The 13,731-nt window shown below is 50.9% G+C and overlaps 1 protein-coding gene across 4 annotated transcripts in view; it reads right to left on the bottom strand.

Moving 5' to 3' along the window:
• Nucleotides 1-311: 311 nt before the first annotated feature.
• Nucleotides 312-13,731, bottom strand: part of SH3GL1 (SH3 domain containing GRB2 like 1, endophilin A2) — a 47,074-nt gene continuing 33,654 nt past the window's right edge. For 2 of the 4 annotated variants that reach the window (XM_030540204.1, XM_030540201.1), the window contains 6 exons: nucleotides 12,383-12,516; nucleotides 10,888-11,046; nucleotides 10,145-10,248; nucleotides 7,094-7,218; nucleotides 6,530-6,586; nucleotides 312-3,414 (listed from right to left, as the gene is read on the bottom strand). In XM_030540204.1, the coding sequence (XP_030396064.1) occupies nucleotides 3,218-3,414; nucleotides 6,530-6,586; nucleotides 7,094-7,218; nucleotides 10,145-10,248; nucleotides 10,888-11,046; nucleotides 12,383-12,516 (776 nt within the window). In that variant the 3' untranslated portion in view covers nucleotides 312-3,217. The remainder of the gene's footprint in view (nucleotides 3,415-6,529; nucleotides 6,587-7,093; nucleotides 7,219-10,144; nucleotides 10,249-10,887; nucleotides 11,047-12,382; nucleotides 12,517-13,731) is intronic. The other 2 variants (XM_030540200.1, XM_030540203.1) reach the window with 2 other exon arrangements.

Below are 13,731 nucleotides of genomic sequence, written 5' to 3'. Positions count from 1 at the left end.
GAGTGAAGTCAGGGCTGGAAGCGGCTGCCTTGGTGAGCCACAGGTGGCACGGGCAAGCTTTCTCTCCCCCCCTGCCCCTAAGGGGGTCGGTGGAAGGGACAGCCTGGCTGGTCCACTCACTCTGTGGCTCCTTTGGGGCATCTTCATCCCACGGACCAAGCAGCGCCAGCCACAACAGGAACTGGGGGCGCACGCTAACTCGTGAGCGGGTAATGTGGTGGTTAGCCAAGGGGAGGTTCTACTTCCAGCTTGCTGCTTCCACAGCTGCAGGAGGAGGCCCCCGCCCTACCCCCACAAGAGAAGGCCCACGCTTTAGAAAGAAAACATTTAATACTTTTATTTAGCGATTACAAGTCAAGATGGGTTGGTTTTCCTCCCTAAAACCAGGAGGAACCATAACAAAAGTTCTATTAAATTGTCCCATCTTGAAGACTTATTTCAATCCAACTGAATGTTTGCTGGACCATACCAAAGACACGAAGCGGCCAGGCCATGGGTTTCAAAGGAGAAAGTTAGAAGCTACAACCTCAGAAAATACTAATCAGCTCTTAGGGCATATCCACCATAACAGATGGGGGAGAACTGAGTCTGCCCAGCAGCTCCAAACCTGAGGCTGGTCCCTACTCCGGCTGGCTTAGTGAAAGCAGGATTGGGCCCCTGAAGGCTACCAGCTGCACAACCAGGGAGCCTGGGTGGCTGTATGAGCCAGCTCTGAATAAAGCGCCTGCAAGCCTTGGCCTCTGCTGGGAGTTGGGTCAGTGACAATATTGACGGGAGTAATAAACGTACATCAACATGCATGGTTAAAAAAGTTAAAAAGGTTCTGTTTGTATATGTAACAGGACACTGAATCTGGCTAGCGAAAAAGGTAGAGGAAAGCACTGCAGCATGAGACGATTACATAGCGACAGGCCGAAACCCCCCACCTGCCAGCAGAGATTTGTTTGCTATTAAAAAAATACAGACACTGAGGCAATGCTGGGGCTGATGACAGGAGAGCCATGGGGCCAGTGTTACAGCTGTGCTGTGCCAGGCCCTGCTAAGGCAGGAAGACACCAAGCCCTGGTTTGAGGGTGATGTGGGCTGTGGGCACAGAATGCCCGGGCTGCAACAGTGGCACCACGGGGGCAACCGTCACCAACTTCAGTCCCTTGTGCTTCAGCTCCCTCTCAGCAAAGGTGGGGTTAAGGAAAGCGGGGTAGGTACATTCTGCAAGATGTGGCTTTAGACGCCCCCTGCGAGTTGCCCTTGGAAGCAGCATCTCCCTTGTGCTGCGGTTCAGAGAAAGTGCAGTAAACCTCAGCAGCTCCAGGGGTGAGAGGGAGTCTCTCCAGGCAGAGCTTCTCTTGGCTTCAAGCCCATCTATGCTGGATGCAGCTGGGAGATGTGGGGCAGCTACAGGAGCCATTGATGCCCCTCATAGGTTGCGCTGTGTCCCATTGCCAGCAACGGGATGGGTGCTGTGATGGAAGCATATTTACATACTGAGGGGCAGAAGAGAGTCCCCTTGTGATTCCACCTAAACAGACAACGCCAGGCCCCAGCAGATACCACCTCACATTCTGCCTAACTACCAAGTCCCCCTGCCAAGCGGCTGCTTCTCGCCACCTGCTCAGGGAACAGCTCACCACCACTGCTAGAACCGAGCTGCTGGGCATCAGGCAGGAGAGAAGTATTGCAAGGAGGTCCTAAGAAAGGGCATGAGAAGAGGAGAGCCCACAGCTTCCCCCTGGATGTCCTTTCCAGGAGATAAAACAACAGGCCCTGAGTTAGAAGGTCTAGGAACACAGCAAGGCCTTCTCCCATCACACCAAGACAAGCAGCTCCTAGGTTCCAAAGAGCCGGGGGGTGAAGGGAGCTGGGGAAGGCACATAAAGACTAGATCAAGCCAGGCAGTTTCACCTTGGCCTCAGCCTTACCGGGATTTCTAGAGCTTTCATGGGATGGGAAAACCACTTGAGCAGAAGGGGAAGATAAGGGCATGTTGGTTTGTGCCCGTGCGCTACGGGCTAAGTAGCTGCCTTCCCATGACCTCTCTCATCTATACGAGAGCCACTGGTACAGTCCTTCCCGGCCAAACCAGCTTCTTCCAAGGGGAAGCAGCAGAACCAATTCATCTCTCCCAGTTCAAACCAGTTCTCTGTGGTCAGAGGTGGAGTCTCAAGGCTGGTGGCCATTGAACAATGCAGATGCCAGACACACTCTGGGCTGACCCTGGCCATTGGAGGAGGTACACAGCCCAACACAAAGCTGAGCGCACAGAAAGCAAGAGGTGGAACCGAGGGGTGACAACAAGGGGGGGGGGGTATAGTGTTTTCAAGCTCCTTAGTAGTGTTCCTCTGACATACAATCCCTCATCTAAGCCCTGTCCTTACACAGGAGCAGGATGGGTGAGCAGGGGAGGCCCACAAAGGCAGCAGGACATGAAGCAGCCATACTTCTGCCTCCCTCAGCAGCACAGAGAAATTTGATCCATCACAGCCCCCGTAGCACCCAGCTTCAGTGTTAGGATAGGTGTGAACTGCGGGCAAACCGGGAGGACGGGTCAGTGTCTGACCTTCACCCCTCACCGATGTGCCCTCTCCTACAAGGAGAGCGAGGGGGCAGGTAGTGTTCAGTAGAAGCCAACCCCACCCAAGCGAAGCTGTGCAAGGTATTTTTCTTGCTGTTTGATGTCTAGAACCCCCCCTAGAACAGGCTGCGTGGCCCCTTTCTCTCCCCCTCCCAACACACACTGGCGGTTCTCATTGGAGTTGCCCAGTGCTCAGCCTTGCATGGGGCTCCTCGCGCTTGCCCGTGGGCAGGACACCTGGTGCACCCACGTTCACAAGATTTCCAGCATGGCTGACCCACTTCACCTGCTTTCCCCAAAAAAGACAATGACACCCAAGGAGATGCTCGATTTGGCTTATTGTACAAAGTGGAAGGAGCCTGGTGGGGTTGAAAGTACCTAGTTCGAGGCCCAGAAGGAAGAACTTGAATGGGGCTGCCCAGCCCTTGGGGCTTGTTCCCCGCTGCCACCCTTACACCGATCCAGCGCCCGTGCAGAGCGAGCACCATCCCGTTCTCACAGCCCCGCCCCGCAAAAGAAGCCTAGTGTAGAGTTACAAAATGGAATGCAGGAGAAGAGCAGGGCTCGCCCCGCCGTGAGTTTGTATCTGGTGGGGGAGGAGGAAGGGGAAGGGCCGGGGGGGTGGGGTGGGGGGGAGATGCAGTTTCACTGAGGTAGCGGGACCAGCACTTCCACGTAGTTGAGCGGGAAGAACCCGGACTGGCCGTTGATCATGCCCTCGTACCAGTTTTCGTCAATCTGATTGGTCAGTGTGATGATGTCACCCTCCCTAAAGCCCAGCTCGCCGTCATTTTCAGGTTCAAAGTCATAGAGCGCCTTGCAGCAGGGCTGGTCCAGGTGAGCTGGAAAGAGACAGACAGAGCCGAGGTGAGCCTAGCGCACAGACCAAGGGAGCCTCCCCGGGCAGCCTCACCCCCTGGGACTCCTTTACCCCAGAGCAATCTGGTCACCACTGATCACCTTTGCGGGGTTTCCTGTCCACTGCAGCACTAAACTTTCGGGCACAAGTTCGATCCAAGAGTCATGCTAGGCTCCCACTTCCCTGCCAGGGCCGACTGTTCCCTCCTGCGCAGTTTTAGTTATAAGAATGCCAAGCAATAGGCTCCCACCCTCCCCCTGGTAGCTATTCTGCAGCAGAGCAGGGAATTTTAGTCCAGGTTTTCCTTTTCCACTTGCCATCACATGCACCACCCTAAGTTACTTCTCCCTCCTTGAAGGGAGTTAACCCCAAGCTGTAGACTCAATCTCCCTTAGCCTGTCTGCTTCCCTGCCTTCCTAATCTACCCATTCTTAGTCAGTCCCTCCAGCCCCCTGAGCCAGCTTGCTGCTCTTCTCTCAACTATCTCCAGTTAGTCAGTGAAGACGGTGAAACTCCAGCCAGAAGGATCCCCGCTGGGAAAGGGAGAGAAGTGAGGCAGTTTTCCTTCAAGTCAGAAGTGAGAGTGTTATTACTTTAATTATCACCATGGGGAAACCAGTGGTCAGTTAATCTGTTAGTTGGTGACCGGGTTAGACTCTATACTGGATGGTAATGGAGAGAATATGGAGCCTATGGCCCAGATTGCCAGGACGGACTAGCGATTTTGGGTTCCTCTGTTGTTCAGTGCTCACCGGAAACACCATCAAGGGGCCTGATTTGCAGAAAGTGCCAAGCACTTGCCCCTCTGAAAATCAGGCTCCTTTAAAGGTGTGTCATGTGGGGCACCCAAACACCCCTAGTGACTCTTCAAATCTTGGCGTGTGAAGCCAGATCATGGAGCAGTTTCTGTGATAAACGTATCCCCTCCCCTTCTCCCACAGACCAATTTTCCACCAATTTTAAGGTGAACTTTAGTGCCCTGGTGGACAGCCCCGGAGAGCACAATCCTCGGTTTAGTTAAACAGATCCAGCATGGATGACAGTAGTTAAAGTGTCCCCTCTACCCTGCTCCACCCCATCTAAATGCATCAGTTCCAAGGCAGAGGCCCTCCTCTGGGTGAGAGGGGAGTTTCGTCTCTGAAACCCAGTCAGTCCTTGGTGTCTGTGCTGAAGTTACCGACAGATAAGCGGAGGGCAGGGGAAATTGCAGTTTCCAATACAGGTGAAATGTGTCCCTACTACCATCCTATTCAGTTCCCAGAGCCTCTTCCTCCCCACGCTTCTGCTAGGGTAAATACACATCCTAGGCAGTTTGGGTTGGATGGACAAACCCCTCTCCTGCCCCGCAGAGCAGCAGCCTCTCCGAGAGGCTTCACATTTGTGCAGCACTTCTTATCGGGTCTTCAGAAGCAGCAAATGGGGAGATTGAGGCACCAGGGACTTGCCCAAGGCCACAAACGTTTTTTTGGCAGAGCTGGGAGTAGAGCTCAGATCCCCTGATTTTCAGTCATGTGCTTCAGCCACAAGCCCCTCCTTCCCCATACACAAGGAACGGGAATCGGGGGCATTTCGCAGAGGGGGTTTTGACCAAACTCGCTAACGTCAGGAGGAAGAATGAGACAGCTTTCAGAATCTGTGTCTCAAGAGCATTTGCCTCATCACCTGGAGCCCAGCGTTTACCCTCAGGACCTGACCCAGGAGCGGGCTGCGTGAGATGCGTTGTTGTAGGGTCCCATACACCGGGGCCCAGGCTCCCACTGCACTACAAGGGCCCAAGTAACCCGGCAAGTGGAATCCGAGAGAGAACACAGCATCTCCGTCACTCCACTTCCCACTCAACACTTGGGAACTTCCAGCTGTTCAGTGGACTTTCTAAACAGAGGGGGTGACTGGGGCCACCCTAGGTAGTTGGATATTAAAAGCCAGGAACAACCCGACACCGGGATAGGAGGCAGGAAATACCACAGGTAGCAGCAGGTTCATTTTCAGAAGAGACTTTCCAAATTCACTCCGCATTTCCCAGCTGCAAAGGTTTCCCACAGGCAAAACAGCTCAGCCCCACACACTGAAGCGAACAGCATGGGTCAGGCCACGCAACACAGTCCCTTCCTGAGTGCTCAGTACCCTGTCCTCTCCTCCCCAACACGGGGCTCTGGACTGACAACCCTCAGGCAAAGCTACTCCCCATCAGCATTTCAATGCCAGCCCCCTCATTTTTTCCCCCAGTATCTCAGCCCACCCCTTCCAAAAGCAGAGGCACTCCATCCCTACTCTCCTGTCTGAACTGTGTGCCCAAGTTCCAGAACCACTCCAGCACCTCCCCAGACAGATCTGTTTGACCCTTCCCCACCCAAAGGGAAATGCAAGACCTGATCTTCCAGTTCTGTCTCTTGCTCAATATCACCACTTTCTGCCTGGTCCTCCCATCACCCAGGAAAGTAACTATAGAAACCCCTCAACAGATCCACGCTGAGCCCCCCACAGTTCTCCCACTTCTCCCTTATCCTACAAAACTCCCACAGCATGCCCAAGTGCTCCTTGCTTTCTAACTGGCCTCTGGCTGCGTTGGTGTGACTGCGACAGTTCCAGGAGGAGTGAAAGAAGGAGACAGTGTATTTGCTGGATGGGTCATATGTAACAGCAACTTGTTTTCAAACACTTATGTAAGATTTCCTTTGTGGCCAGAAATATTTCTATGGACAAAATGGGGTGGGTGCGCTGGCAGAGGAAGAGGGGAAAGAAAGGCCACAAAATAAATGTTTCCTTCCATTGCATCCAAGTGTGTGTGTGTGGGGGGGGAACTCCAGGCATTTTGTCCATAAAAATGAAATAGACAAGGGCCCAAATCTTTCCTTCGGTTACAACCCAAGTCAATTGGCTGCGCAGGAGTCAGCAAGGGCAGAATTAGTTCAAAGGTTTTTAGTGGACAGACTAAAACCAGGCTGAGTTATTTGGCAAAGTGTTAGTGGCTCGAAATGGCAGCTTACGTGAGAGCAGGAGCGAGGAGAGAGAGAGAGAGAGAGAGAGAGAGAGAGAGAGAGGGAGGGAGGGAGGGAGGGAGGTCACACTGCATGCAGCGTGTGTGTGGGGGAACTCACAAATACTCCTGCTGGGGGTCCGGGATGGCTTGTCGGATCGAAAAGAGGAGGAAGCTGCTTCCAAATAAAAAGAGACATGCTTAAAACCAATCTATAAAAAAAGAATCCCTTGGTACAGCCCAAAAGGAAGAGGTCTGTTAGCGGGGAGGGATATGGTATCCTACATCCTGAGTTAGGTCAATTACGGGGGCTGGAGTGTGCAGGGGGGAAGGACAACACAATTTCTCCTAGCCACCACTCCGAGACCACCATTAGATGACACCACAGGTCTAAGTGAGGTGGGCCGCTCCAGAGTCAGAACAAAGAGAGGCATCCAGCCAGCACCGGCTGAAAATGGTCCCACTGGCACCAGTGCCAAAGCCAAGAATAGGGAGGATGTGTGGGCCATGACAGCAATGGTCCCCTGCTTCTAAACATTTCTGCCACCTCCTGGGCCATCTGCGGCATGTCCGGCACTCGTCTCCTCTGACAGAGTGAATCCCCTCCATTCCCAATGCTGCTTGCTATGCCAGTGCCTACAAAGCACCTGTGACGGCATGGACAGCGCACCTGTGACATCTTTACCTGAGACTTTGGGGGTGGGGTTGCAAGAAAAGCCTCCATTGGATTGGTCGGTGTCTCCAAAATCGTACGTCTCTCTGGGTTTAGGTTTGTACTCCCGCTTGGGGCGTGAAGAGGCCTCCTTCATTCTGAGGAGGCAACAGAGACAGGGTGAAGTTACAGCGAAGCTGCGTCTGCGTACAGCGAGAGACTCAAGCAGCAACAGCCAACTCATCCCGCTCCCCTAGCCGTGTTTCCATTGGTCAGTGGGAACTGGCTCAGGCCTCAACTATGGTAAGGGGCCTTGCCAGAGACTGTGATGCCGTCACCGGATTTCAAAGGAAATACCCCATTAGGGCCCCACCTTGTATGATAAACTCTTCCGAGCAGGGACCTTACCATCTCACCTGGCACACTGCTGAGGTTAACACACACACCATCTCTCCTGTCCCATTCACACATCACTCCCTGGCCAGGTGGGATGAAAGCTGAATATTCCCTACCACAGTTGTGCCCACGCAGATGGAAGAGTCGGACTGTGACTATCACTATTTCAGACCCAGGTTTGTCTACATCCTACACAGAGCCTGGGAGATTCGACAACATCGCTCACAGAAATTAACACATGAAGCTCTGAACGTTCTGCTTGTGTCATCCACACCTCAGCCACGGCAGGTCAAGGGGTACAGCAGTAACTCAAAACACAAGGCATTAGGAATCAATCCTTCAGACACTGATCTCATTGAGCACCTGATTTAGCAGTTCCATAAGGAATAAAGGGTTTGAACCATGCGGCAGAATTTCATACTGAGAAGGAAAAGGTCCCATCCCAGGAGAGATTTATTGGAAGAGACGGGGCAGAACAGTGGTTCCAGAGCCACCTTCTCCACCCAAGCAGATACAGCGAAGGGTTCCGAGAGGCTGAGGTTTGTGTGCAGGTCTCTTCTAACCACAAAGATTCACAAAGTTTGTGTACTGGCTGGGGGAAGAGTGTCTAGACTTGCATGGAATTCAGTTCCACTCTGCCTTGCTCCTACCTCAGCCTCACCTGGGCAGATCAGATTGGTTGTGGAATCCAGTTCCCCAGAGTGACCAGCATGAAATCTGTCAATGGAGTCCCACAGCATGACTGACTGCTTTTTTCCCCCCACCATTCCCCCCGGATAAGGCTCCCCAGTTACCTCTCTCAGGCAACGAGGGCAAATTCCCACCACTCTTGCTTTAAAAGGAAATCTCCTTTCAGAGTATTATTACTGTTTGGCCAGCAGAGGCCACTGTTGCAGTAGTTTGCATTCTCTAACTTTCCAGGATACTCCCAACTCCGGTCTATATTAATTTAAACCAGAGACTACTTGGCACCCGGCAATTCTCGTGCATGAAGGAGGCGCTCAAAACACAAGGTAGAATAGTCACACTACTCTGCAGGATTTCTGGGGAACATGGCTAGGGGAAGGTACCCCAGCAGGCAGCTCAACACAAGGCCCCAGCTCTTATCTCACACATTCTATCTGCAGATCTCCAAGTGCTTTACAAAGGAGGTCAGTATCATTACCTCTGTTCTAAGGATGGGGAAACTGAGGCATGGGGGGAGGACAGGGGGACCTTGCCCAAGATAATGCAGCATGGTGGCGGCAGAGCCAGGAATAGAACCCAGGACTCCTGAGACGTTGTCTGGGGGCTCTAACCACTAGACAACACTGCCTCCTAGTGTGACAAAACTACATGTACTTAGTTCTTTCAGTCTCTCTGTGACTCAGTCCCTCCAGTAGAGTAGCCTAACAAGTATGCCTAGGAATCCAAACACATTTCAACACCACACAGGGACAGAATCTTTTAACACCTCGTTTGAAGAAGAGGTACATGTGACTGGAGTGTGAATAAAGTTACATGAGGGTTAAAGGAAAAAGCTGGTAACAGCAGGCGGATTGCAGAATTAGCTCCCTGTACCAAGATCCTTATGGCTGGCTGATATTAATCCTAGAGCCTCTGGCTTCCAACAGGCGCAGTCAAGATTCCACAGCCCAGGCCAGGATGCCTCCGAGCCCCAGTGCAGAGTCACTTGGGGAAAGCATTTCCTCCTGCTCCTCCGCAGCAGACACTAATCTGTATTCCATTTACAGGAGTGTGCTCCAGGGTTCCATCTAAAACATTCCAGGGGACATATGGAAGTCGTACGTTTCCAGCACAATTTACCAAGATGTATACGGAGGATAGGGCAAGAGTTTGCTGAAAAATAAGGAATTATCGAGATCCATCATCTCTGCTTTGCGGAACTGTGCTTTATTTTAGTGGCTGTCCCCACTCTGTTATTACTGTTACCCTCTCCTTCTTGCCACCTTTCTGCCACCTGCTTGCGTCCCTTCTTTAAATAGATCACAAGGTCTTTAGGGCAGAGACCTTGCCCAACCACGTGGGCCAGCACGTAGCACAATGGGGCCCTGATCCAGATTAGGGCCTTTGGATGCTACTGTAACAAATCAGACACGGAGCCAGACAGCCAGATGGCAAGGGAAGCCAGAGGGGGCTAATTCAAAGGTATTAACTTGTTCATCAGTGGAGGAGGCAGGGTCTACTGAGTCGAAACAGAATCAGATCAGAAATGCCAACAGCATTCTGCCCACAACTCCTACATCCAACACCAGCGGCCCCTTAGGAGCTGCAATGGTTGACATTAATACAGGATTTGGTGTGCACTCTACCCTCCCCTCCCCCCCACACCCCCAGCTCAAGAAGGACTCAACTTGCATCTTCTATTTCATTGGGAGCATTTGGGATCCACAGATGGCCAAAAGCAGCAAGAAACTATTTAACCCACGGAGTATGCAGAGAGGGTTCACACCAGATGCCAGAAAGTACCTTCTGTAGAAAATCGTTCATGCAGACACAATCACTCACCATGGAAGTCTAAGAGATGCACTAATAAAGCTACCCTCAAAGGTTCCTACAGCTTCTACTGCCAGGCAATGAACCATGGAGGAAGGAGCCAGATATTTTCTGGCCCCAAGTTCCCAAGTTACAGTTTCCACCATGCTTCTCTCCTCCTGCAGGATCCGCAGCGGCCCTAGGAAGCCTCACCTGCGTTTGAGTTTCTCCGCCAGCTCATCCAGGATCTGCACAGCTTGTCTGTGGTAATCTACCTGGGCATCCACCAGGGCTGAGAGTTGGCTCACTTGCTCAATCTGAAAGGGTCATAAACTGCAATGAGTGTCTTTCACACGCTACTACGGGGGGCTTCTATAGCTCCACTGGGGCCTTGAGCACACTCGGAAACATGCAAAAAGCAGCTTGAAATTTACATGCAACGAGAAGTCTTAGAATTAGGGACCTTTAAATTCAGTCATTCGCTAAGGCTCAGCGAGACAGCGGCACCTCGAAGGACACTGGTTTAGCTGACATTCTGCATCACGACTGAATGAGCTGGTCAGCCATGTCCTGACTAAACATGTTCACAGAAGAGTCTCCACACTGCCTCATTCATATAGTTATCAGTCTCAGCCCTGGACTGCATCAGCAGGGAGGGGGCTATGGGGTTAGGACTGAAGGGCATTTGCAAAGCTGTTTGTGGGGGGGCCCAGAATAATGGAAATATCAAGGTGAGGGGTGCAGGATCACAACAGGGCCAACTAGCAGAGGCACGACAGGAGATTTGGTGTCATTTTTTATGAGCATTAAAGCACCAGACACTCTCCCCTGCCCCCCAATAAAAACACACAGCCTCCTGCTGCCCCAGACACACATACAGGAGTGATGCAGCTCAGGCAGCATCCCAGCAGCGCACAGACGAGCGAAGAGAGCAGAGACCTCTAGGGGACACTCACGTCAGTCTCCAGAAGGTTGTGCATACTAGTCTCAGCTATTTCCTTGGACTCTTCAAATTTCTCCAGGGCCTGGCGGAGCTCCTCGTCCGGGATCTTCCCCTGACGTTTTTTCTTGTAGTCAAAGTCCAGGCGCCTGCCCTCCAGCTTCTTAAGATGATGCTTTGGAGAGAAGGGTTATCAGCAGTTAAACTAAAACCGTGGGCCGAGGCACCCAAACTTTTCCCAATGAACACAGAAGAAACCAAACAACCCAGCCTCCCACCACCCAGAATAGGCAATTGCTGACATCATCTTCAGACAGGCTCCCCGCAGACTAGAGGTCCCAGTGCGCAATGCTCCGCAGGGGATGCTGGTCAGGAATGAAGAGCAGTGCGGGGGATGAGGGAACTACTTGAATCCAGTTCAGCAGAGGATTTATGATTGCTGTGACTATGGTTTCTTTTTCATTGTTTGGAAACAGCCATAAAAAAGTTGGCAAGACGGTACATTTTCCCCCCTCTTCTGTTCATAAACTGGAGGGGAACCAAACTGCCGCAGTTCAGCATAGGTCTGCTTGCATAAATCACTTTGAAAGGAGAACTGCACAGCTGGTCCCTTGCCTTCGGTTCGCTGCTGGGCAGTCAAGAGTCTTTAGATGCAACACTTTGGTTATAAGCCCTGGGCTTAAAACATCTCTTCTGAGACTGAAAGCAGGCGAGGATCACGTCTGTCTTAATTTTGTCTGTACCTAACAAGCTTATGGTGCTCAGTAAATCTGTGTTATATTGCTAGTTTGGGAGTCAGTTCATATAGGTCACATTGTAAGCGAGAACCTGTTCTCAGTAGATCTGAACTAGTTTGATATAGGTTTCAACGGTTCCCACTGCAAAACCTTGTGATGTTTAAGAGCCTTGTCTCTTGTGAATGCGAGGAAGGTGCTGGCTAGCTGTGAGCAGACCTCCTCAGCAGGGACAACTGCTATGATTAAGCAGCCTTGTGGGGTTGTTTCTGGACTTCTCATGATACGTAGGTGAGCAAGAAAGAGACACGCAGCCCTAGATCTACGTTTCAGGATATTGGGACACTGGAACTGAAAGCTGATCAATGCACCCAAGGCAACGTCCCCGTTTGTCAGTCTCAGGAATCCATAATGCAAACGATTTAAGTACCTGCAGCTACACAACGTAAGGCGGGAAATCTAAACTATATTATGAAGGCAGCTTAGTGGATGAGTGAATAAATTTGGAAAAACTGTTGCACGAAACATCCCCCCCGTCATGGGCTGGTTAAGGAACAGCAGCGGCGGTGGCAGGGGATGTTAAACACACCAGAAGAAAATGCTAGTGGCGCCAATGGAAACACGGAGAAAGCATGCAAAACGCAGGGTAACAAAACCAGATGCTGCGCAGACTGCTTCAGCTCCTGCAGCAATACTGGTCATTAGAGCAGGTGCTAAAAACCTGAAGAGGCCAGAGTCTGAAAGAGAAGGGGGAAAAAGAAAAATCTTCTGAGTTACCTGGATCTCTTTCAGGTCTTTGTCGCACAGGTTCTGGAGAGGATCGATAAAGTTCTGTTTGACTTCAATATCCAGCGAGTCTTTCACTTCAGCCAATCGTTTCATAGCTTCACCAGCATCAAGAAGTGCGTCACCTTCACATGAGAGAAGAGAGGAAAAAGAGAAAGGGTGATAGAGGGAAAAAGAGAGCCAGCCAGTTAAAGCCAGAGTCTGTGGCAGCTGCATGCAGAGCCGCTCTGCTGAGACACTCAGCATGCACAAGCCCCAGTCATGTATCAGACACCCACAAGTTCTCATTGGGATCAACTGGAGTAGCAGCATGGCAGGCAGGGAGCACGATCTAGTGGTTAGAGCAGGTGGAATTGGGACTCCTAGCTTCCATTTCCAGTCCTGAGACAGATGATGTGATCTCTGGCAACTCATTTCACTTTTCTGTGCCCCATATTCCCCACCTGAAGGAGTGTCTCTAGAAAATGGTTGGAACTCTCTGACGCAAGGTACTACAGGAAGGGAAAAATGCTATAGTGCACCCAGTTAAGTCTTAGGATTAATCTCAGGGTATTTTGATCCATTTTTTAAATAAAACTTCCCCGGATGTTGGCAGCAACCCACGATATTTTATAGGATCTTTCATTTTGGGTGTAAATTGAACCTAACAGTAATAGATCTGAGTTAACTATCTAAGCATGAATGAAAAAATGAAGAAAAATGTGTTTGCACAAAACCCTTCTATTTTCAGTTTTTCCTATGGCCAGGGTGTCTAAAGTCTGACAAACTAATAATGTAAGATGAACAGAAATGCTTCTGTGATTTATTTTTTTAAATTCCACTGGAAACATTTATGAATTAATAAAGTATCTCCTGCAGTGTTTGCAACCCACGCATTTCAGCACTGGGCTAGGGCAAGAGAATGTGAATCTATTTTCACTGCCCCAGCGAAAACAAAAACGTGCAAAAAGTCAATTTTTAAAAAGTTCTTTCAGTGTTAATAACCCGAGATACCACAACACAGGGAAGGCTGCATTACTAAAACATACACTTTTAAGCCTGATGATGTCCCTATAAAGGAGAGGCTATTTAAGGTAGCCATGTTTTGCAGGATCCTCTTAAAACTTACTTCCCCCTACTACTTTTCAGATCCTGCATTGCAGCAATGTCTCCTCCAGCCAAGGAGAAAGCTAGCCAGGGAATCACTGAAGTACAGCCACTCCCCCAGAAAACCTAACTGTTTAATCTCCCAGATCAGGGAACGTTCCGCCCCACATTATGATGTGATCACACAGCTGTAAGCTGTCCCGAATCCAGCCACATGGGAAAGCCGCAAATGTTTTGGTGGATTAATACTGCTG

The sequence above is a fragment of the Gopherus evgoodei genome, chromosome 22, assembly GCF_007399415.2.
Source record: "Gopherus evgoodei ecotype Sinaloan lineage chromosome 22, rGopEvg1_v1.p, whole genome shotgun sequence".
NCBI classification, from domain to species: domain Eukaryota; kingdom Metazoa; phylum Chordata; order Testudines; family Testudinidae; genus Gopherus; species Gopherus evgoodei.
This window is presented reverse-complemented; position numbering and strand designations above follow the sequence as displayed.